Source organism: Dermacentor andersoni, chromosome 9 (genome assembly GCF_023375885.2).
Source record: "Dermacentor andersoni chromosome 9, qqDerAnde1_hic_scaffold, whole genome shotgun sequence".
Taxonomy (NCBI): Eukaryota; Metazoa; Arthropoda; class Arachnida; order Ixodida; family Ixodidae; genus Dermacentor; species Dermacentor andersoni.
The window spans coordinates 85,410,561-85,436,657 of NC_092822.1; the positions used below are offsets into that span (position 1 = coordinate 85,410,561).

The 26,097-nt window shown below is 43.3% G+C and overlaps 1 protein-coding gene across 3 annotated transcripts; it reads right to left on the reverse strand.

Annotated features, from left to right (window-relative positions):
• Nucleotides 1-1,077: 1,077 nt before the first annotated feature.
• Nucleotides 1,078-26,001, reverse strand: LOC126528343 (uncharacterized). Of its 3 annotated transcripts, none has more exons than XM_050176242.3 (12): nucleotides 25,730-26,001; nucleotides 22,758-22,892; nucleotides 17,401-17,463; nucleotides 16,926-16,979; nucleotides 16,362-16,424; nucleotides 14,056-14,146; nucleotides 12,587-12,733; nucleotides 11,586-11,759; nucleotides 8,361-8,510; nucleotides 4,153-4,314; nucleotides 3,057-3,131; nucleotides 1,078-1,324 (listed from the first exon to the last, which is right to left on the reverse strand). In XM_050176242.3, the coding sequence occupies exons 1-11, from the start codon at nucleotides 25,908-25,910 to the stop codon at nucleotides 3,068-3,070; spliced, it is 1,284 nt and encodes a 427-aa protein (XP_050032199.1). In that variant the 5' UTR covers nucleotides 25,911-26,001; the 3' UTR covers nucleotides 1,078-1,324; nucleotides 3,057-3,067. The 3 variants fall into 3 exon arrangements, with proteins under 3 accessions (XP_050032199.1, XP_054925250.1, XP_054925251.1); XM_055069275.2 differs by having other exon boundaries at nucleotides 8,352-8,510; XM_055069276.2 differs by lacking the exon at nucleotides 22,758-22,892 and having other exon boundaries at nucleotides 8,352-8,510.
• Between the last annotated feature and the right edge of the window lie 96 nt (nucleotides 26,002-26,097).

Here is a 26,097-nt window from a genome sequence, read left to right on the forward strand (position 1 = left end):
AATTATAAGCATTGTTCTAGATGTGTTCCATATGATACAACATGCAGTAAGGGGGTGAAATTTATTGACTGTTGCTGAGGTCATATATTGGCGATTAGCTTCGTTTTTGTTTTGCAATGGAGCATCCCTTGTAACCAAGCGATTTTTGTCTTTCTATGTACCATACCCAAAATTGCTGTCTCACTTCTGAGATGGCAATATATGTGAACAAATCAACTAAAAGACAGCAATGCAAATTTGCCACTGAAGTTTCATTTCTATGGTTATATTAGCTTTAACCAACCGAGTCTCGGTCGATCCCCCATAGTGGATATGAGCCACGAATTGAGAAAAAAGCAAAGTAGAAACACAGCAAGTGACACAAAGTCAGGTCACCTGGTTTTTGCAGAGTGACAACTGTGTTTGGAAGCCTTTTGTGCCTTCACAAGCAGCTGTCTGCCACAGCAGTACACAGTACACAGCAGCACTCATCCTGATCTTTGTGAAAAGATGTTTGGTAAGGCAGGGATGTTCAGCATGGTACTGGTTAGCTACCCTACATGGGGGGAAGAAAGACGCATCGAACAGTTGAATCACACAGTAAAGTGCAAGAGAGAACAAGAGTACAAGGCACACATGGCTATTGTGGAGAAAAGACTGCAGGAATTTAGTCAGTGCACGTCTACCTCTAGACGAAAGGAAATCCTCGCTAATTTCATGCCTTAACCTCCTCTCCCCTGTGCAGGGTAGCAAACTGGACACACATCTGGTCAACACCCCTGGCTTTCTCTTTCTCTCTTTTCTGCAGTTGTCTGCTTCAGGCACCTCTGTGTTACTGCTGCTGAAAACTGGGGGAGTTACTTACCGGCATTACGAAACATACTAACAGCCAGCTGTAGGCTAATAAAGCCAGTCTATGTCCATTGAGCATTCTGTGAACCCTTTTTTTCGAGTCTTAGCACTTTTAACATGTTTCACAATGCCTCCTTTTGTTCAAGACACTTGTGTTAGTGTGCAATCCGCATATCAAAAATACAGAGGATACCAGAGGAAAACTACCTTTTGGTGCTCCCGATGTGTGACCCTTAATTGCTGAAGTGGTCAAAACAGAAAGCATTTTATTTCATTAAAATGATGAAAACTATACATGATGTACAATATATACAGGTCTGTGCTCCTGGCACAATTAGCATTCGCTTGCTCCATCAGCCAATTAAGTGCTGCTCTTGAAATGGCTACGAGCCTGGCCACTTCTTCTTGAAGTTGTTTGTTCTCTTACTGAAGCTGTTGGCACGATGTGCTCGGCTCCATGTCCTCTACTGTTTTGACTGCCTTGCTGGTAGCCCTGCAAAAGATGGAAGAAAGGAAAGCGCTTCTAATTTACATCCTAGGTTCATGAAGCACATTGTGACATGCTGCAAAGTTGGGGAATGAATCTATTCATTAACAGTAAAAACATGCTATATATACCGTATTTACTCGATTCTAAGTACCCCCTTTTTTTCATGATCGCGATGCCCAAAGTGAGGGGGGGGTGCTTAGATTAGAAAAATCTAGAATGACCCCCCCTCCTTCTTTTCGCTGCGACATCACGACGAGACGGGTGCGAGAAATAACATTTTATTTTGCAAACATTCAAAAGAAAACTCGGTGCAGACAGTGAACCCACCGCTTGTGTTGGATGCTCAGTTACTATAACTGCCACTCGAGTTTGTCGCACCGCTTGAACCACCGCTCTCGGTATCCCACAGCAGGTCGTCTTCCGTTCCGTCAAAGTGGTCTGTGATTGAGCACTTCTTGAATGATTTGACCACAACGTCCACTTGGACCCGCTTCCAAGCGTCCGAAATCCACTTTGCGATGGTTGATGGGGAATTGGGGAATTAATAGGGAAAGATAAATATGCAGTAAACTTCTGTTACATTGACTCCGGTTAATCCGATCTCGACCAAAGGTCCCAGCTGGTACCCAGGCATTTTTTTGGGCCCAAGCTTTTGTCGTTTCGACCACAAAATTGATGTTCGCTGGACAATACAAGCTTGAGCAGTGAGCATGCACGCATCTGTTTCCTACGGTGATCTAAACAGCGACTCCTTTAGTGGCAGCATGTCTGAACAGAGCTTAGGGGACAGTGAACACACATCATTTGTGTGTTCATCATCATCATCATCAGTTTAATTTGAATATACCAGAAAACATAATTCTCTTACGTGGAAACTGAAACACAAGCCCCTTTCCCACCATTTGTACCCTTTACAGAGTGGCACGGCTAGCTCGGTTCCTTGACTATCACACTCGCCTCCACACATCCGGAAGAAAGATGCAGTTGCCTGGAAGCAGTCGGGGATCTTTGAATGCTATTACATCCCACTTTTAAAGATAAAGCTTAACCGTCCACCAAATTTATTTTTCTTGGGTCCTCCAAATGGCACCCTCGCCTCATAATTGTGACTGCCTTATATATGAATAAATACGGTACTGCAATGTGAATCAGCTGTGTGTGTTGATGTTTCTTTCCGCACCTTGTTTCATTCGATCCGTCGGATAATTCGACCAATTTCGTTGGTCCTGCCAGGGTCGAATTAATGGAAGTCTACTGCGCCTAGCTGCATCAGCGTAACATGCCACACAATTCTATCCCTACATTAATAGAGCCATTAGACATTTCCTCATACCGAATTTTATTAAAATTCTTTATTGCGAGCCCTAAAATAAATCTGGAATGACTTTTTGCCTGGTGAATTGCTGATGAGTAGACTTGACGTCTTCCGTAGTCGCTATGTCATTATGCTGCTAAGCATGAGGTTGCGGATTCAACTCTTGGCTGTGCTGGCCTCATTCCGACGGTGGAGGAATGCAACAAATGCATGTGCAGATTGAGAACCCCGTGATTTTATTTTATTTATTTATTAAATAAACGCGGAGCCCCACACTACAATGGTTTTTATATAGCCTGTGTATTGCTTTGGTATATTAAATCCCATAATTTAATTTGAATCTTTGACAATGAAGACTGCAAAAGGTACATGGAACAGATAGACCATGCAATTTAAAGAAAATGCAGCACTGATGCATACCTCAGTCCACCTTAGTTTGGCATCTCGGTGCAAGGCAGGATGTAGTCTGGTTCATCAAGGCTGTACGTTGAAGAACTGCACGTGAATGCAAGACACGGAAGAAATGCAGCTCAAGACGGCTGACTCGAAGGATTAAAAAATAAATCGAAGAAAAGGATAAGGGTGAACTCCCTGTTCTGAGCCTGTGGTCAAAAGCAAGAAACTCATGGTTGGGCTCTAATTACGTCACTGAAAGGATTAACATGGCATCACACAATCTAAAGAAAACAGCCAATGGTGTGGACATAAACGTGGCCTCTGTTGCCCCAGATAAGTTGGCCAGCCTTTGCAGGATTACCAACAAAGGCACAGATCAAAAGCATGTATGCACAGAAAAACACCATAAACAGCTTGTCACTTGCACAGTGGCTGTCGTGTATTCTATGCGTGCATACTGCAGTAAAGGGTGCGTAAGGCAGGTGATTGACTAATACATTCATATTGCTCTCAATGGCTGTCTTGATGTACATCGCAGAGATTACGACTGCGCATGAAATTTTACACGGCTGAAAGGTTATCCAATGAATTGGAAATCTGCTCACAAGCGAGATTGTCAAAAGCCTCGTCGTAAATAACCATCTTGCATGGAGGCTGCACGACCACTCTGTAAATTTCCTTAACCAAAGAGAGCTGGGTTTTCTAGACACACAGAGTAAGTACACATAAAATATGCCTATTGCTGTTTTTAGTGGCAATTCCCATACTTCCGCTTGGAAAATAGATTTTTTTTTATAATACACTGTGATCGGCAAACCAGCTTACTGCATTCACTGCACCTACCATTATTGTGAGATTTAATGTCATTGAAGAATGCATTTGTAGCAGCAACTTCACTTGTACCGGACACCTCGTGGCATTCCCCTGCCCAGTGCGGCATGGGTGCTGGCTTTGTGTGTGCGACTGAGCCCTTCCGTTGCCTGTCTTACTTGTCCCCGTCTTGATTTTCCAAGTTTCGTTTTCTCGATACGAACGGAGTCGAATGCGTGCAACTTGTGCTCCGTTTTTCCCGCCTTCAAATGTTGACAGCTCGGCAAGAAGGTGGACAGGGAGGGCTCACCCATGCACCGCAGGGCCTGTGGCTTCCGTGTCCCCTTCACTTGCAGTCAGGGTGGAGTCGGAGGCAGCGCTCCAGACATCCACGATCCGTGGCCGTGGCGAAGTCTCTGCCAACGCACCTGCCGTCTCCAGCTGCTCCCTGCCTGGCATCGGCAGCTCGGCCCTGCATGTTGACGGTTCAGTGAATCTCGAGTGATCTCAACGGGGCCCCTTCCAGCTTAAGAGTGCAGGGAATTTCAAGCATTCTTATTCGTTGGGTGCCAGAGGCTTTTCCAAAGCTACTACAATTAAATCTCTAACTAATGCGTTAGCGGGCTTCAGGTTCGAACGGCATTTATTGGCAGTAGGTCATTGACTATTTTATGAAGAGCCTTGAATTGAATATCCAAACAAAATTTGATAACAACTTTTAATCAACAATTTGGCCTCCATGACATGATTACTGTCACTCATACACACCTTGTAGTCGCTACTGAAATCTAGCGGTGGAAATAAGCAAGGGAGGTAGCAATGGAAAAAAAAGATGGGAAAAGAATGACAGAGCTGGGAGTCGTAACAGGTGTAAGTAACTTTACAAGATAAAGCAGAGATATCTAGGATGCTAGATGCAGTAACATGTAAGTAACTAACAAGGGCTGAGCGACTTCCATATGCACTTCAGTAATCCCAGCACTTGCTTAAGAGCCGCACCTCAAACTTGGCAGCCCAAAATTTGAGAAAGAAATAGAGCGATAACGTTTGTCTGCTTTTGGATTCTGAATGCGTGGTGTGTGGTGTACTTGGGCACAGTTGTTTACAGATCTAAAGTTGGGGGCATAAGTAACGCAAGGCGGACAACCGTATCGACAAGTGCGTGGCCGAACCAAGCCTGAACAGCGACAAAAGTGACCGCTGATGAGGACTAACTAGATGGGCGTCAGGTGTGCGCTGTTAATGTGGGGACAGCTAAAATACACTACAAAAAGAATAGTGCTGGTTTTTCTTGGTAGAAATGGACCACAAAAATTATGCACTGTCAAAAAAAAAAAAAAAAATTGGACTGAAATTACCCTCTACTGTGTAGTCGCACCTTATCAAGTTTGTGAAAAAAGGTGCTGCCCTTCTGTTGCACAAGTGTGTATGGTATTTGCCACCATCCCAGTTCGAAACAGTGCTATTAGCGATTATTATCATAAGATTTCCCAGTTTTTGTTCTGCTGAAAGCCCAGCTTATTTGTGACAAAGAAAAAAGTCCCAGCAATAGCCATCAAGCACTTGTGAATTGTGTAGGCTATACTATAACATGCAAATTGCTGAGGTATTGAGAAGTTGAAAGCAAATGTACATGGACATTCTTTTACCATTTTGTACCAGGCTACAGGAGATAGGGGTGTGTGAATAGTGATCGCTGAAACTGAATTGGTTATGAATCGAATAGTTCCAAAAAAGAATCGAATTTAATCGAATATTGAATACTTTTCTAATAGTTTTCAAGTAATAAATAGCTATTATCGCAACATATTATGCTGTTCACATCCCAGTATTTTTAAAGCTAGTCAGCAAGTTTCTATAATTTCATAGTACATTATGAAACATTGTTTACTAGCACAAACGGAGCATTAGGAGCAAACAAGTAGTTTCTTTACATACACAGGGCTCTTCACAGAGTGCAAATGATCACTGTACAGCCTATAAAGTATGGCTAATTAAGTGACACAGCCTGTCCCACTATGCAAATTATCATGCTTTATGTTTAATGGCCACAGGGGTGCAAATTAGCCACACTTTTTCTCTAATCTTAGGTTTATTTTGCCTGTTGAAATATTCAAAAGGTATTAGAAAAAAAATTGGCCGACGATTACGCTTCTTGGTAACGCGAGCTTTGAACGCAGCTGCTGCCTTATTTCAACAGGCAACCGCATACAGAACACGCAGTGCCAAACAGAGGCAGTCATGCATTTTGAATTGGGCAGCACACACAGCAATTCGCCGCTATTGAGCCGGCGCTCAGGCGATGCGCCATCGCGCCATCTTATAGTGGGTCACTGCCACGAAGAGGGGGGGGGGGGGGGAATTAGCAATTTTTATTTAATGTTTCTTCTGAGGTGGGATGAGGAAACGGGTGGAGATCAGGGGTATTGAGTAGAGGTCACACACTCATTCACTCACTGACAGGCCTCAATGTGCCCGCACAAGGTTGGGGTGGGAAGTAGAAGTAAGGGGACAAGACACTATAACTGTCTTTCGAGTCACCACAACGGCACTGCACCAGGTAACAGGAGGTATATAGGGCAAGAGTGGAGGCGGGAGAAGGACAGCCAGAAGCAAGCACTGCCCGAGACGACAAATGCCACTGAGGAACGCGCCCCGCAAATGGGAGGGTGAGAGACACAGCTGAGAGCCGTACAGCCACACGACGTGGAGACGGAGGAGTTGAGAGCCGTGGATCATGCGCGAGGCGGCAAGGAGCGCCCACAGCCAGCAACGCAGCAGTGCCGCCACGGCGGGAGAAGGGACGACGAGGGCGGAGTGGATGGTAGTGGCGAGGGTCACAGCAACGACGCTGCGCGGAAGAAGGGGGCAAGAGGACAGGCGAGAACACGTGATCCGGCTTTGGAGGACAAGGGGAGAGCAAGACACGTGCCGCGCGCGAGAGATGGCAGTAGGAGCACGGGGATGATGACCTTGGTTATGGCAAGGCCGACAGTGACGCGAAACGCGGGAACGGGCACCAAAGGGCTGCGTTCTAATATATTCACATTTACGAACAGTGACTATTCAATTGGAAGACAGAATTGAATAGGACACTGTTTGATTAGTTATTTGAAAGTTTTGAATATTCGTACACCTATAATCAAAGACCTCTGTTGCAGCTTCACAAACAGTATTAGGCTCAGACAGTTGTAGCACTACCTTTGAGCAAGTCAGCAAACTTATTTACCACATTCAGAAAGCTTTGTAGGGCCCCTTTAGAAAAAGAAATAGTTATCAGAGCCCTGAGTATCTGTTTAGATATAAAATAAACATTTTTTCCAGGTATTTATGTGTGCCATCATTAAAAGGTAATTTAATTTTATGGCAGGCTGACCTAATACGCTATGAAATGTATAGTACTTCAAGGTGACCACCCGCTCCACATAAATACATGGACATTGCTATAACTTAATCTTACATGGCAATACAGGCTGTAGAAAAAGAGCGAGGTGTGTATGATGCGCACCGCTCCGAGTGATATCAGCGCGTGGGCGTAGCTTTGCGGCGCTCAGCTGCCGCACGGAGCCCGTTGCGTGCGTCTGGAGAGCCGAGGCTCGGAGCGCTGTAGCTCTGCGCAATTACAATTTCGCAAATCTAACAATCGATAGCGGATGGACTCATAATCCACTACAATTTCCTCATTATAATTAAACACCTATCTAGAATAATTAAATAGTTATTTAACGAATTCTAGTTAATTATACCTCGGCATAGCACTTGCAACCCATTTGACAGTGCCTGCCATGGCACCTAATTACTTCGCGCAAGAACGACAATTATACCTCTGAAAGCCTATTAATTAATATTACTTAAAAGTCTTCCTTGAAACACCCTGTATAGCTGTAATGTTTTGGTGGAAATGCTCACAGCGAACGCTACGCATGAAGACAAGCTTTTTGGTCTTCCTTTTTTTTTTGATGGTGTTGAAGGAACCAAACAGGCCGCACTGATCCTACTGAGACATACATCAAACGGCAGCTGGAAAAGGGGTTTGTGTTTCAGTTTTCGCATAAAAGAATGTTTTCTCGCATATTCAAATTACAATCCAGCACTATCATGTCTGTAGGTTGTGTGCAAGTCGTACTTTACGAATTTTCGGATGCATTTCACTCTGAGAAATTCACTTAGTTCAGTAATTCCTATGCACCACGTGGAGGGCCTGCATGGTTCAGGATGAGCGGTATTGAATCATTTTTCTCGGCCGGTGGATTTTATGCAACACGGGCCCCTTAACACTATCGCGTTGAAATGCGTGTCCACATGGCGCTCGCCAATGCCAAGCACTGTGTGACCGCATCCCACAGAAAGCTGGCGGGAATTGTGTTTTGCCAACCAGGGTCACTGCACGAGCGCCGGCAACGTCATGCCATGACGTCCCCAGCACAATGCGACGTACCCTAGGAGAGGTCTGTTGCTAGCAACTGCGCTACCTCGTATCGATGACGGCACGTAATTAACGAAAATCACCTGCCGCACCTCTGTTCTGACGAGTTCCAAGGCATTGTGGCACATTCTATTTGACGAGTTGGCGCAGTTCCCTTTGAGATTGCATCTTCCATGTCGTCATCTTCGCTCACTGCCATCTCCAGGTCGGTGTCCAGCGGGTCTGGCAGGCACTCTGCATTCCTGCACAGTCAGTTGCGTGAAGACGATAAACGATGCCATCAGCAAGTTGTTCAACTTTTCAAAGGTGACTGTTTTCACCTAGTTAACGGTGCTATCAAGTTATTGCTTGGTGCGAGATGTGTGCACACTGTATCCAAATCTTCTTGAAATGTTGTCACCAATTTTATTAAGAAAGAGACCTGTCTAATCAGACTGCACAGGCAACGTGGGTGTTCATTCTCGAATGTGAGCAGCGGCAATTACTATGGAATGTATGTATACAGACACATGTATAAATAGTGGATAGACTTCACTTGTGAGACAGGTAAGGGAAAGATTACTGTTTACTTTTACTTTTCAGGTCTAAACAGCTTACACAAGTATTGCCACAAACCATACCAATGTTCCCAGTCTACAATAACATAGCCACGCAGTCAATTAGTTAACAATGTTGAGTGGTTAATTGCATAATTCAGCAAGTTTGTGCAGCTGCTTATGCAGAAGTGTTTGCCTTCTTTTCACAGTTTACACGCTAGTAATGATGAGGGAATGATTCTCTTTAATGCCTATAGCACAGATTTCATCAAGACTACCCTCATTTTGAGTGTCGTTACATTGTAAATTGAAAAAGGGCACCTTGATGCAGCCTCGCTGGTTTTCTTTCTTTATGGTGAATAGATACAGGATGTCCTTACTTGCCATTAAAATCATCAGCAGTCAAAAGCAAATATGAACTCAATTTGCATTCAGTAGTCAAGAGCAAGTACAAGACCAAACTCAATTTCCACTGGGCAGCTAAGGCAATCAGTTATTGGCATGGACAAGGAATAAGAACTTTCCAATGCAATCTGCTACTCAACCCGTTATGCCTTTCCTCTTGTTAGCGAACTTAGTACAAAAACGGGATATAACAAACTAAAAAATGCAGTATGTTTTAGTGAGGCATAAAAAAAATTAAAACTTAATTTCTTGTTTCAAATGAACTTCTGGGCTGATAAAGTGGCATGCAGCAGCATGTGATTTGATTAGATGATCGTGACAGTGCTGGTACCATAAGGCTCTGGCTGACGACTATCGGGCACACCTTCATGCACTCATTCATGCTGATGACATCGTTAATGCGCCATCATGCCATTGCATACACACCAACATGACACACAGCTAACGTTTCGGCAAAGACTTTGGTATATCGCATCAGCAATTGATAAAAAGTGCAGTATATTGCATTAGCACTTGATTCTCCCATCATTCATTGCAATTCAGTGATGTACAAAGGAAATCCGAGGACATCTAAGTACTTCTTATGAGTTGTGAATGTAAAAGCATTTAGGTCTAATAGAAGTGGCCGAGCTGTCCTTCGAGTTTCGCACTGCAAGTAATGTACCATAGCGATGCGTGCTGCCCGAGCTAGTAAGCAGCAGCAGCCTGCGGTGCCAATGCTGCATGCCTCCGACGTCCTGCGCCACGAGGGACCGAGGAAGCAGCAGCGAGGACGGCAGGCATGTGCAGCGGCTAAGCCCAGTGGGGGTGAAGGAGAGAGATATGAACCGCACGCCGGCTTCCCAGAGCCCTCTCCACTCACGCAACACCTGGCACACTACCGCTGCAGCAGGTGTTCCATTTCGCCCACTCTGCTCTGTTGAGGTGCGCTGGTGACGTGGCATCACAGCCAATGGAAATTTAGGTGCCATTTCGCTGTTTCAGACAACAGGTGCCTTTTTCGTTCAATAGACAATTTGACGCTTCCATGTCAAGAACTCTTCGACATTCAAAGAAATCGAAACCACAAACACAAAACAAAAAAAATTCGTAACTGGAGTAAGGTTAGGTGACTTCATCAGCTATGACTGCATACACCCAATTGGTAATCAAGAGGTTGTCATTTCTTTCTTGAATTAAGACTTTGGTTATGTTGATAAATTCATTAAAGGTATGTTTAAATGTTAGCATAGCATTGTGTTGCACAGTGCTTCCCGCAGATGCCATCCGAGCAAAGAGTCAAGGTCAGCAAGAAGAGTTAAAATCACCAAGGAATTTTCTGTTTTAAGCTGAAAAGGCAGGCGTAAGGGTTGTGGCTGAGTTGTAATGGGACCGAGGGAAGCTGGAAAGGGTTAAGGTCATCTGGATAGACCCCCTGGATACACGCCTGAGCTCACTTCACAAGATAACAAACTTGGCATGAAGCTAGAAACCTTGCAGAGCGTTATGGAACAGAAATTGATAGGCATGATGTTAAGAGAGAGAAAGGCAGCTGTATGGATTAAAAAGCAATGTGGATGGCTGAGAGCATTCCATTTGAGGCTAGGCACAAGGAATGGAATAGGATGGGTGGTGCATTGTGTTAAGCAGATGACCATTGGTCTACCAGAGTAACACACCCGATGGCAAGAAAAAAAAACAATGTTGTTGACGACGGCTGAGATGTCATCAATGGGCTGTACGATGAGACGGGAAATTTTTTAGTTGGCTGAGGAACGATAGGACTGATTGGCGATAACTGGGAGGCACCTCTGTCCTATAATACAGTCCAGCTCTCGTTGATACGACTTTAATTTTGCTTTTCTCTTATTTCAAATGCACTGAAGTCCTGGCAAGAAATCATACGTTGCTACAGAAGGAAAACTGATTTAGTCCAAACAGGAAAGCATGCCGCTTTGGTTAATTCGGTCCCAACCGGCACCTCCTCATGTGCATAGGGATTATTGAAAGCTCGAAAACGCAAGAAATTGAGTTGATAGTGCTGCTGCTCCTTTACGTGTGAAGCTATTTTACTTAGATCTTCTAGTGGCCTACAATTCTTTCGCCCAGGAAGTCGTTCAACCGGCTTGCTTCATGTCCTGTCACCCTGAGCCAGTGTTCACATGTTTTGGTGGTCTTGGCCTCACGCTGACTAAGTCATGCTTCAAGAGCAAAAAGAAAGAAGACATTACAAATTGCTTCAAGGTATAAAAAAAAATTTGAATTGACTCATTTTGCCAGCATTGGTTAGTTCAACCTCATGGGTAATTTCATTGAACCTTACAGTCCCGCAAGGGTTGAATTAACAAGAGCCAACCACATACATGAAACAGGCTGGTGATAATAATGACAGCTCACCCTTCTGTTGTTGGCAAAATTTGCTCATTGGTGTTGCCTTCTACCACGACTGCTCGCTCATCCTCTTCCTCGGTTGCAGACAAGGTTGTGTCTGAGGCTGTGCTCCAGACATTGGTGACACGGATCTGTGGTGCTGCCCTTTCTTGCTCGCTGCCTTCCAAGGCTGGTGCAACCCTGCAGCAGATTCGGGGATCCTCTGTTCATTTCACTTGTGTGGCTGTCACCGGATTGCGGTGCTCGACACTCTAAGCACTGCACGCGGCATGTTCGTGCAAAATGTTGCCGCAAAAGAAGTGAATGACGTATTTCCCCACTAAGCAATGAGGTGATGGTGCTTGTTGTACAACAAAATACCCCATGAGCAGGCACACCCTGTTACTCGGCCAATGTTTGAAGGTAGTGTCACCATTTTAAGAACATGTAGCCCTTTGGGATTTTGAATCACTTCTGCTATGACAATGCTGCTCACAGTGTCAAACACAGCCTGTAGCTTTGCAGCAATGGTGGACTTATTGTATTTACTCACCTAATGAATGCACTCCCCCCCCCTTTTTCCAATCAAAAAGTGTGCGTTTTTTTCTTTTCGTCGCATAACGATCGCAACCTGAACATGCTGCCATGAAGTAGGAGATGCATGGTACGATTTGGTGTCTGACACACTAGAACAACAGCCGGACCTGAGGCACTTTTGCTGCACCATAGTGCTCGATCAAGTGCCTCACGTGCAACAAAAGCAGGACACCGTACGATTTGCTATATGCCTATGTAGTAGTGAAACCTATTCAGACATGTGCGCAGTAACGAAACCTTATCTTCATCAGCACATACTACGTAACAGCAAACATTAAACCCCAAATGAACATGTGTGTCCAATAAGAAAGTTTTATCGTAATCATCAGCTTGTGTGACACAGCTCTAGAACACCAAAGCCCATTGAGATGTTTGCAATACGGAAACATTGTCATCGTCATTATTTTCATCATCAGCAATGTGCTATGTACCTCTGCAATCCTGAAGACCCAAGCTGTGTGCTGCCCACAACATGGTGCACAATAGGAGTATTGTTGGACATCACAGTCGTAGTTGGTGCGATGGCTGTTGGTGACACTCCCGGACCGAGAAGAATCACAACCTGGTTGGTTGCAGACCTGCGTTGCAGATGCCTTATAATTAGTCCACAGAAAAGCTAGATCCAAATCAGAGTTCGATAAACGTTAAGTGAATAAGTACACATCACCGACAGCTGCATAAGTTAAAGCTGCATGGTGCGACCTTACGTGTGTACTGGAAATGGCTTGAAGCATGAGGCGCTGCTAGCCAGGCCCAAATTTGATGTGAAAATGCATGGAATCGAAATTCATGAGATGAAGAACAGTGCACGCCTTTGTAGGCAGTTGGAATATTCGAGTGGCGACCCTGTCAAATGCGTTTACAACACGGTTGGTATCGGACGGCTTCAACACATCTGTTGCTGCACTTTTTCAGTAGGCAATGTGCATGCAATAAAATGTGCTTTCCCTCTAAACTACATGGAAAAAGCTTTTGAGGGGATAACACGGAAAACGGCTCACAGGAATTTCAGGGCATGAAGTATGCGCAGCGTGTTTAACTGCATTTCTCAATAACAGATCCCATTTGCCCTTTCTTCGAACCCGCATGGCACACAGCAAAAGAAACGACCAAACAGTGAAACGTGTTCCTGGAAAACCAACAATGCAAATTTTTAAAGTGGATGTTCCTGAGTGCACTTTACAACTGTTTCGAAAAATTACGCCTTAAAATAAACATTTAAATATTGGTGTAAACACAAACAAGAAAGAAATCACAGGAAGATGTTGAACGTGATGATGAACAGTGAAAATGATGAACAGCGGCTGAACAAGGGGAGTTGCTGGAGCCAATGTTTTGACAAGGGGACTCGTATTAGAGCACAAAATATTTGCGTGATGTAAGCAATTCTAACTATGATGATGAATCGATCCTAACTAATTAAGCTAAGTTTCTCATGAAAAGGATTCAGACTAGCTTAAGACAATTGCGAACACTATGCCATTGGTCTCATCCATCCATGATTCATAGCTATGCCTGGGCCGTGTATATAACACACACTAAAGGAGAGAGACAAGGGAACTAGATTGTCTCGCTTCTTTTGCCTTTGTTATGCTGTGCTGCCCAGACATAGTCGGGAATCCGCACTAACTTGGCTACGTTTCAGTTGTCCATGATGTACACCACATTTTAAATACCCAACGAGCATTTGTAAATAGAAAAAAAAATTGAAAGTTGCACAGCGGTGTATGACCTATATATATATATTTTTTAAATTTTGTGTATCACATATAATTTTGCCTATAAGCAATGCAGTATAAACCGAAGTAACATTCGACAGATCCCTGGCTGCATCAGGATGCTCCATTCCTAACAGCATCCCTCAACCAGCAACCTACGACAACAAACGTCATTAACTCACTCCTGATTCACAAGCCTCGGAATTCCGGCGCCACTGCACAGCAAGAAAGTGGGGCCCTTAACTGTTGTGGTGCAGGTGCTTCCAACACTTCCTGCAGAAAATGAGACATATTCATGTTACATGAGTCACCTAAGCACACTCAGAGAGAAGAGGCGGAATTAAGCAGTTCTACACATAACCTGCTCAGCGTTTCCTGTTTGTCGGCCTTAGTTACCAATCAAAGCGGTACACTAACGTACATCTAAACATGTCCCAGAGAAGTTGGGTTCGTTGACCAAGCCCACGCAAACGCAACAGTCTGCATTTCGGTTTGTACACAACAGACCAGTCTTACAGGATGATAGGATGCACCCTGTAATTAGCCTCTGATGTAGAATTCAGTTGTTCAGGACAGTTAATGTTGGCGCATGGCGCCAACAGCAGCTATGGTGAAAATGGTGATAGTCTATTGTTCAATACAAACCTGTCTGGAGAGGAAAGGGGCATATTTATTTATTTATTTATTTATTGACGCTTTACTTACATCACCACAAGGCAATGCATGAGAAGGGGAGGGGAGGTCATGGATCACAACATAACACAAATAACAATATACTGTTGTACAAGATACATAATAAAAAAAGAACAACCATGTGCAAGTTATGCAGAATTATACAGAATATACAAAAATTATGACAAACACACATTCTAAATAATAGAGACACTTCTGGGGAATAATTCCATTTATGTCAATACTATTGATGTTGATGTCGAAGAAGAGTTCATTACTAATATTGTTCACGACATCATCTGGGAGCCAGTTTCATTCTTCTATTGTTCTTGCAAAAACCTAACTACCGAGAGTGCTTGTTTTGAACAGATATGCTAATATTTTTCGTGAAATATATATTTGAACTGGAACATCCACTCTCTAAATAAAATAAAATATAAAATTGATTTTGACAATGTCTGTCATGTTTTGTTAGAGACGCCCATTACCTTTCCTGCTCATTGCAAGGAAGAAGGCTAGAGAGCTCAGAAAAATGTAACTACTTAAATAGAAACTTCATAAAGATTGCTCCCACTGGGTGTTTCTAAAATTGCGCTACAATTTCGATGATCATATCCAGTGCCTTAAATGAACATTTAATTATTAGCATGATCGATCTTGAATAGATGCACTACAAAAAGTATGTTTGTGTGCAACGTGACAGCAAAGATGCGCCAGTGGACTCATTCAAGTTTGAAATACAGTACCACTTAGAAGAAAAGCGTGCGGGTTAAGTTACACAAAATGTGCAAGGCATAATGAGCGCATGATACAGGGAGATTAGTCACCATGAAATGGAACTGCAACATACCCTCAACTTGCATCAACAAGTTAAGGAAGAAGGCTTTACTAGATGCTATGCCCTAATGACTGTTCCCAAGATCCACAGGCCTTGAAAAAAAAAAACTGCGACTAGTTTTATTGTTTATGTGTTTGTCTATGAGTACAGGTGCCATTGGCATGTTTATGCAGTCCCTGCGCACCACAATTACTATCCAGCACCTGGAATAGACAGCCAGATGATCAGCCAGGCTAACATCTCCAGCTAATCATTAAAATCTGCATCTATCTCTCTGTCAGTGAGCTATAGAAGCACGTTCACTGAAAGTGCGTGTACTGATATATGTTCAAGAACCACCTTGTACGTGGTCTGGTCTGGTAAAATTTGGTGAATTCAGTGTACTTTCATTCACCAGATTAGTTCAGCTGACCAAGAAAAAGCCCAAAGACTTGGAGGCAGGGGGGCAGAACAGAACATTGCTAGAAGTGAGGAAGCCGCACCTGTGATCTAATAATGGCTCGGAAATTGAACCATTCACTTGCTCTTGCGTGATTGGTTAAAATGGCACTTTTGCTGACAAAAAGTGTGATTCTGCCCAAACACGCGAGGACTTGTAAACTGCTTGCTTTCGCTTTCTGAACCACTAGAAAATCCCACTCATTCCACAATGCATGCCTCCTTATGGCTCATGCTTTTTTACGATCCACCTACAATGGAATTCTCAATAGGTTGGCTGATGAGCCGCAGATAAGCCAAAGCAGACTAACGCTGCAATGTTCATGCCCTCTTGCTTGTTATGCCTATGTTATTGAAAGCATGTGCAATAATGTCGAAACACAAGCTCAAATTTTCTGAAGAACTTGGAAAAAGGTGTTTCTTCACAAAAACAAAACTTTGAATAAAGGTTGAATTTCATTTCTTTCGCCGATGCCACTCTTCCTGCCCCGCTTTGGCATCCAAGGAATCTAGTCACATTAGTAATAACTGCTAGCTCACCATCGCTGTTGACCACGAACGCTGGAGTAGGCATACCAGGAATAGCAGAAGTTGGAAAGTGGCCTGGGAGAGCAACACGTAAGAGAAAATAGTTAAATAGCAAAAAAAAATGATACCATGGTGTGCGATGGCAAAATGTGGGCATTGGTGAACAATGTTCCACATGAACTTTGGTAGCACAGACTCAAATACAGTTAGATCACTAAAAAGTATGGGAAGGCCACTAGGCCATGGCAAACCCCATTTGCCACCAACAAATTTGTTCATCATATGCACCTTCAAGAATCTCTTTCTTTAATTTATAACGAGGTGCCCTTCAGAAGTTGACTAATCAGTCTTATTCATTAACATTAATAGTATCAGCATTAATCAAACTGAAACAATGCAACCTTTTGACAAGGCTATCAGCTGAAGAGAAGACAAGGACAAGCACCGTCCTTGTCTGCTTTTTCATTTATGTCATCAACCAAACTTGCACTGCTAGAATTTGGATCACACAGAAGCTACTAGCCCAATCTTTGATGCTACTCAATCATTATTAGGTTTAAATACAAAACTATATACCTCGTACAGTGTAGCCCTGGGCAGGAAGCATACTGGAAGGCTTTGAAGAAAATTCTGAAATAGAATAGAATTATTAGCACACAAATATTTCCCTAAAAATTTCAGTTATAGAGGGGTTCACTGCCTATAATATATATTTTTCTCATAAACTGCTGTTCCACTTTAGAAAAACTGTAGGCACAGCTTCCACAGATTTCTGAAGGGACCGTGACAGAATGTTAGAGACGAGTCAAAGGATGTACTCGTCCCTGCTTATTGTGTTGTTAAATTTTTAGTTGCCTGCCTCACAAGAAAAAGTCACATAGTGTTGGGGCTTTATGCTGTTCACTTGTCTCAAGATTACTTGCAACCTGTATCTCAAGACACAACTTACATCATATCCCTTCAATCAGGTACAGAGTTTACAGACAGCCCGCTAAATACATTTTTTTGGATGCTACTAAACACTAAAATTGTTTTCAGCAGTGGGGCCGACCTGAGTTGCTGGTGCTGTTTGATGGTACGCTGTTGGGCGCAGGAGAGCTTGTGGTGCGTACAGCTGAAAGGAGCAAAAAATAATAAAGACAGACGACTTTATGACATTGCAGAGACAAATATGACAGTGCAATGCCTTAGCAAATCCTAGCTTATCAGATGTTCTAGCATTCAAGGCTCCAACTTCCAATGTCAGCTAACGCTCACTTCTTTTCCGTAGTGCGCACACTAGCAGCGATTTGGAAATTCTACACAGATGGCATGTGCACCATTACCTATTGATAAAAGCCTGAACACACAAGATCAGCTTTTCTTTCTAGCTGGCAGGTGGCGACACCAGCTCAATTTTGTAGAAAGGTGGAGAGCTGGGCAAGTTGATGGCATGATGGCACAGATAGAAGCATCAAGACACACACAAGCACAAAGTTCGACATTTCTCCATTTGGTTCTTTGCCTTTGTGCTTACGTGTCTCTCACAGGTTTCATGTATGCTGCTTAGCTCTATATTGATTGACAGTGGTAGAACAAGGAATGTCGCTGAGGCCAACGTTTCGACAAGGGGACTACTGTTAATCACTTCGAACCTCCATCTTAACCACTCTCTTGTTTTGGAGTACCCTTGTATTGTGTTTCACAGCATCAGTTATACTTATATAGCACTTCTCTATATGTCTTCAAAGCTTTAAATGTCCTCCTAAGTCCTGTTATACTAGGATGCCTATGATGGATGTTCAAAAGATATCTGGTGAGTAGCCACCAATATTTCTGCATTGCATTTTTGACAGACTATGAGTAACCTGTGGAACGGCTGTTCCGGCATTTACGCAAAGGGTACATAAATTTCACCAACTAATGTCCTGCCCTCACCACTTGCAAGTGAAAAATGATTGATAAGATTTCAATACTGTGCTTGACACTAAACCCAGATATTTCACACATGCTTTCAAATACTTCAGCTGACATCACAGGGATGTGTGTTCTCAGATGTTGCATAGCTATCAGAAATGGCAACAAAATTCTCATGAAAGTTGTCAATTAAGGAATATCTGTAACGTGCTCTGCCTCATGACATGAAGTAAGCATGCATTTTTCCCAAGTTGGAAAGCTCACTGCATGTTGCACAGTTAATGGCATGCATCCATGCTAGTAAAGCACTGGATACAAACTCCATTCAGCCAGTGGCCTGGACAAGCAACATGTGGGAACCATTTTAAGACTATACTTCTGCTTCCACTCACGCTGCATCCGTCGCTGCTCCTACATGCATGTGGAGCGTGGCTACATGCATGTGGAGATGGCTATTAAAGAGTTCACAAACCGTGCTACTGAAGACATCTGGAAGATGTCTTCTGCAGCCTCTGTCAGCTGCTTCCTTCTAACCATACAATGAATTATGTAATTAAGCAAAATACATAAATATTACGGTTTTGCCATAAGGGAAAGTCAATGAATGTGAAAGCAACATGTTGGAATATTACACGAAGTGTAAAACTTGTATCTGTAGTGGCAGTATGAAGTGAAGTAAATGTAAGCTGACCAAGTAAAACCGGGCTGCTGCGCTAGGGGTCCTCTGTTTGAATCCTGCCATCTAACAATTTCATTTATGTTTATTAATTAAAGCCAACCCCTTTCTCAGCAACATTACCAACACTTTTTGGTATTGGGTATCACAAGAACATCTGTAAGTATGCTAATCACCAATTAATTACCTATCCAGCATTTGCTAAGTGCATTTTAGGTAATTACTACAGGGCATCTGTTGCAATTGCTGAAGTGGCAGTCAGTGTTCCAGGCATTTACTTTAATTAGCATAAATCTAATGTAACACCGATTTTGATATTCGTGCTCGAATGCAAAGTGTGTCCTACTAATGTTTGTTTAATTAGCATGCCATTGCGAAATAGATAGTTGTTGATTACATTGTACAAGGCCATTGCAAGTAATGTCATTCATGTTCTAACTACTATGCATGCGATGTAAGAAATAGTTAATTGTTGATTACTGAGCACAGAGCCGTTGTAATAACATAATGCTTAATTAGCACAACATAATTAAGAAGTTATTTGATGACTATAGTGGAGGGTGAAATTTCACTCTAGCCTTAATTTTAGCCACCAATCAGACAACCTTCGTTTGGTTATTCCTACCCGCTTAAGCCTATTTTGCCGTCACTGTCACTAAACCACGATGATATGAAAAAAAAAAAAAAAAAAACAGCCCCGTTGCTTTGAACCGTAGGACGAAACCCTTTATAGAAAAGTATCAGATGTTCGGCTGTTTCCTACTCCTCCCCACATGCACTGCACAGCGGAGGTTCCAGTGGTTCAGGGTATTCACGGAGAGACGGCGCTCGCTACCAGCACACATGACCAATAGCTTGAACAGAGACCGTGGGTCCTGCCTCCGGGATCACAACAGGCGCCGCTATAACGTCGGAGGCAGGGGAATGTGATTCAATTTTGTAGCAGCCGCTGCCACTAGCACTCGCAGCTGACCATGGTGGAGAGGAGGAAAGACGGGCCAGGACTATAGCCAGGACCTGGGCTCATGTGGCTGGCACCTTTTAAAGGAGGCATTACCTTGGTGCTTGCCTCAGTACATCTTAGTCCGCAATACTCCAGTCCTGGCTTCAAACAACAAAGAGGTGCCCCTAGAATTGTCATAATTTTTTTGGCAATTCCCTGCGTGAAAGTTATGTATGCTACCAGTGCCAATTTCGTTTGCATCCCTGTTTTGCACAGACCCCTCTCCATTTCCTTAAATATGTTTTTAATTATTTCCCCCCCCCTCCCCCTCGCTGCTGCCCAAATATTTGCTTGAAAATTTTCTGGGTCGCTTTCTCCATATTGTGTCAACATTCCTCATGTACATACAACTAATGGAAAACTTTCCTAGCCCACCGCTTTCCCGCCATTTCTTTCAATTGCTCCTCAAATTCTGTCTTACTGCTAGCTTCCCTGCCCTCGGATGATGTCCATCCCATGTCACCCTGTAACCCCTGATTTAGTGTAGTTCCATGTGCTCCCAAAGCAAGCCTACTTACCCCACGTTGCTTACTGTTCAACCTTGCTCGAATCTTTGATCTCATGCACAGGACTAGATTGCCAAAAATCAGACTAGGAACCGTCACCCCTTTCAATGCCCCTCTCACCTTTCAAAGCCCCTCTCACCATTTTGTATCTATTGTAATTCCACAGGGCCCATTTTTCATCCCAGCTGCATTCCTGCTACCTTTAGTTATATATTTTTCATGTTCTGTTAGGTAGTCAGTTTATCCACACACCAAGGCATTTGCACTTATCCAATAACTTCAGTTTAACCTCCTCTATCCTATGCTTGCGGCCCCCACTATCATTAAAAGTCATGACTGCCAATTTTTCGTTACTGAACTTCAAACCTAATCTACCTCCCTCTTACCGCAGATGTCCCTCAATCCCTGCAACTCTTCCTTGTTGTCAGCCATAAGTACCGTATCATCCGCGTACATCAGTCCTGGTAATGACTGTTCAGTTCATTCTCCTTGCTTGAAAAAAAGAAAGGGTGAAGCCAAGTCCGCTTCTCTCTCATTTGGTCTCCAATCCTCGTAGATACACCATGAACAACAAAGGTGACAGAGGTCACCCTTGCCTAAGCCCTCACTGTATCTGTATAGGCTCAGATACCTTTTATTTCCCATTTTATAAGCACCTTGATACCTTTATAGATACCTTTTAAAAGTTTAGTTACTCCAGCTTCTGCATATAGTGTGCCCAGTCTGTCCCGCAAATACCCTTGAATATGAAATACTCTTGAATCATAGGCTCCCTTAATATTCAGACATGCCAGCCATGGGGGCCTGTGTTCCTTTTCTGCTATTTCGATACACTGTGTCAATGAGAACAGATTGTCCTCTAACCTCCTTTGTTTTCAGAACCCATTTTGTAGTTCCCCCAGCACCTCCCCACTCTCCAACCATGCCTGCAGTCTGTCCTTTATAAGTTGCATCACCACCCTGTAAACCACTGACGTCAGTGTTATGGGACGGTAGTTGTTTATTTCGGCTTCTTCCCTCTTTACCTTATATATCATGCTCATCTTGCACAGTCTCTACCCAGCAGGGGCTTTACCCTCCATTATCGTTTTGCTCTCTACTTTTGTTAATGTTTGCTTACATTTCGGGCCCAATGTCTTTATTAACATAATTCGGGTGCCATCAGGGCCTGTCGACGTGCAACTCGGAACCCCCTTCTCTGCCTTTTCCCACTCTTGCTGTTCCAAGTGGAGGCACTACACTAACCAGTCTATCCTCGTCTGACAAAGTCCATGCAACGTTTCTTTGTTCTTTAAATCTTTCTGTCATCACTGTTCTTATATGTTCGGGCACTGCTGCAAACAGGCACTGTTCGAAGTGCTGCCCTTGGTGGTGCACAAGGCCAATAGTGCATTTGGAAAGTTGGGTTGGTAGCTGGTCAAATTCGCATACATTTGCAAAGTTTTTGTTTGTTTGTTTTGCACGCGAAGGATGAAGGGGAAATGTGCAAGGACGTTCCTTGGTGCGTCAATTGTCTATGCTAACAGCATTTGCTGGTGCCAAAATGTTTGGCAGCTTCTGTTATGAAGCCCTGCATTCTATGCTGAGTGGACTCGTGCTGAGATGCCATGTCTGCGCACCTTGTGTCGAGCTCAGTTAAGGGCACTTGTAGGTGTGGGAGCTTTGTTGACAAATCGTACAAAAGGCATTAAAAAAGAAAAACTTCAGCACTGGTGGCCGCAACAAAAGTGGGTTTGCTTCATGACGTAGTGTCATAGGTCACCAAAATTTTGTTGTTGAGAGTGCAGGGCCCGTAGGTGGGCATATACCCCCTCGTGATCGAGTACCCGCTCACTCAAACACTCATTTCACAGGTGTGAGTAAGTTTGAGTAACTGGCTATGAGGTATGTGAGAGGCCAAGAGTAGAAACTGGAATGAATGCCGGTTACTTTAACTGAACGATAATGACTGTCAGTGGGTAAGAGTGTACGCACAAATGGTGATTGTGCGCTGATGTGGATGATCACCCATGAGCATGAGCGCAAATTGCAGTGGAAATGAGCATGATTGTTAGTGCTATAGCTAGTGGCCGGGTTGTATGTGTTCTCTTTTTCATAGGGCAGCTCAGCAGACATTGCTTTACCAGCCTCCTTAAGAAGCTGGCCACTAATTAAAATAAATTCGTGTGGCATGCAACGGAGGTATGGCACCTACAACTTAGAAATGGGAACAGTCCAGCGTACTTGCTACCGGTCTGTGATGAACAGTCCCACATGTCATGACTGTGCCACACCATTTGTGAATACATTAATTATAAATGCACCTATAAGGAAAAGAGAAGACTCACCCAAACGCCGCAGCCGTTTCAGACTCCTCTCAAACCGCTTGAGGTTCCGGGCTTCAAGCTCTCGGTTCCGTTGGGTGAAAGAAAACAGGGAGGGAATCCAGTCTGGATGGTTTTTGTGCGTGTGACAAGGTTGTCCTGCATTGGGGTGGGTGCCAGACATTTTCATCCAGGGTAAGCTTACAAAATTGAAATTTGCAGTGGGAATGACTGTTAACCTTAAATGCCCTATGCAACATTTTTGATAAACTGATCAGTTTGGTACCTCAAAATAATGACGTGAGTGCAGGAAATCCATAGTAGCATTTTTGACATGCTGAAGCAAATTATGTTTCAGCGGCATATAGCTGAGCAAACCAATTACAAAATGATGAATTATTGTACAATTATTTCCCTCAACTCAAGTACTTTTTTTTTACACAAATGTACTCTCCTTGGCCAGAAGTAGAGGTGAACGGGTTGTTTTAATTTTCTTTGGGTTGAAATGGTGTTCTGGATTTGTAGGGCTAAAATGGTACTGACATGAGATTTCTAACTTGTCATTTTTTGTGTTAAATGAAAGTTAGAACCCTCTAAACTACACAAAAAATACCGGCAGGCTATATATAAGAGGTCACGGTAGTACATATATATATAGGAGCCTTTGTTTTCGGATTTAATATTTCATGGAAATAGGGGATAAAAGTCAGGTTTTAATGTTATATAGGAAAACCAGGTAGAAATCAGGAGTTTTGTTGTGTGTATGAAAAAATGATGAGAATTATCACGGGTTTTTATATGGGGATTATCAAGGCAACTCAAAATTCTGGATTTTTTTTTATAGTTTTAAGAAACAATTCACACAAGCAATGATCTCCTTTTGGACAAAGACATCCCAGTTAAACAACCAAAATCACTCGCAGGAACGTGTAATGGGTTGCAAATCATGGGGAAAAGCTCATGCCTATAAATCCTCATTGTCAGGCAGAAACCACATTAACAAAAACAACAAGGATGGGTTTGGCAATACCTTCTTTGCTTTGTTCTCCACACTTTTTAAACAAAGGAAAAAAGAACAAAACGTAGCACACATGAGCATGCTTAATCCACAGGAGGTCTGATGCTTTTCCTTATTTTACAAACCATTTTTCACAAATAGCTGCGTTCAATGTGGAGGGGGCTCCATGGCTGCACGGTAGTGCCAACATATGACAAGGTGGATAACTGAGCACCGCCCCAATTACTGGTAATTATTAGACCAATTTTTCATGTGTCAGCACTACCGTGCAGTCTTGTAGACCCTTCGACCATGCTTAGCTCATATTGAATGCGACTGTACATTATATCATATGCATTAGGGTAATTTCTGTGCCCATCTTAGACCTGTCACATCTTAGTTGTTTTACTGATTCCCAGCACAGTATACATGCTTTTTAAACAAAATTAATGGAATACCAAGTAGATGCATCAGCCACCCTTCGCTGATTGAATGTAACATAGTTACGCAAACATCTCAATGTAAGATCTGCATTAATCTTTTTCCTAGCGCGTCGCCACCATTTACAAGAATGCGATGTGCGGGAAATACGATGCGATGCGCCAGTGTAGTATTCATGTAAATGTGGCCACTGTTGATTTTCCTACGCACTTCCTTGTTTTTCTGAAGACGCCCTTTAATTCATAACGATTTTTTTTAATACCTGATGGGGAATTTTGTCCAACAGCGTCGGAAGAAGGGCATGTACTTGAAGGGACACATTGTCCATGATTAGCTTGTGGTGGAAGAAACCTCGACTTCCACGCGAAAGAAAGCACGGCAAATATGAGGACTAGCCGGGCTTCAAAGCTCCAGGGCCAGGGCGCAAGCATGGGAAGCATGCAGCAAGATGGGAAGAATTTAAATGCGGAGTGGCACATCGTCCAACAACTGAAGGAGGATTTGACGGGCACAGCATTTCTATGTTTGCTTTTCATTGTTGCCTACTTCAATCATTGCTGTATGTTTCCCAAGTCATCGTTTGCTCCTACCGACCACCATGTGCACAGCATTGAGCGTTCCTTTTCGGCCCTCAACTGGGTTTTGTCATCGGAAAAAAGCTGCCTTCTCCCTTACCACGTGAATGAGCTGCTGTGCATTACCGCTAAAGGCCCGAAACTGCCAGATGCTCGAGATGTCACAGACAATGACCATGTTTTTTATCAATTTTTCTCACGAAAGTGATGGGAAACCTTGGCAGATGCAACTGTTTGGAATGTGGTTGCGAATGTGCACATATATTTGTGGTGGTTTAGCTTATTATTAGATGGAAGTAAGTAGATGTCTTAGTTTGTATCTCTTCTACTAGTTTAGTTATACTGAGTGAGTGGCCGTGGGATGTGCAAAGTGTCCGCATGTGCTTGTACATATTCAACCAATTGTTTGTAGCAGGTGTAAATTATCTAGATGCGTCAATATCATGCTAATCGTCGCAGCTGATATGAAAGCTCCGATATACACCTTGCACGTGTGTATACACGTGTTGAGCATGGATTTGACTTGCTAGTGTATATATGGAGGGCAAATTTTAAGTATAGAGCAGTTGTTATTTAGTTCTGTCTGTTCATAAATACAGACTTTATTCCTTGTGCAAAGGGAAGTAATTGTTCGCAATTTTTGTCATGAGATGTGGAGTCGCGGCACATCAACAACAACAACAACAAAATAATAATGACTGCCGCTTTTCCTGAATCACCCTCAACTTTAATTCGTTTGGGATCGAAATGCCACCGTTAAGGACAGGAAGCTATTCGGCGAGATGGATAAGGTGATTGGAAGTTAACTGGATCGTTACAAAGTATGGCCGGAGAGCTCACACCATGAACGCAATCAAAATGACAAGCTAGCTGTCATTCTGAAACAATCAGGCAATCGCGTCGCGCGGCGGGTTCGTTGTCCACTAAGGTTAATCGATACTACCTTTCACAGAAAATGACAATGAATCATCATGCCCTCTCACCCTGCAAGAAGTGCTCGCCGCAAACCCGGTCGTTCTCAGTCGGTTCCCAGTTTCGCCTTCGAACAGCGCGAATCCACTGTTGGCGTCGTTCAGGATCATGCTTCGGGAATCGAAAGAAACCGATGCCACTTCCAGTCTTCGCGCGAGTAGCACATCCCAATACGCAACACGTAGTCACCATTCTGTTAGTAAGATGGTTCTTGTACTGTTTCTGAAGGTATGCAGGTAACCCGGTGAACCTGGTTCAGCGCACACCTCGCCGCTTTGTTTGCCTACCAATGTCGTCGACTTAGTCACATGTTCTTTTAATTAACGATGTTTAAACATGGCAGTCATGACGTCACCTAGTCTTTTTTTTAATTTTTTTC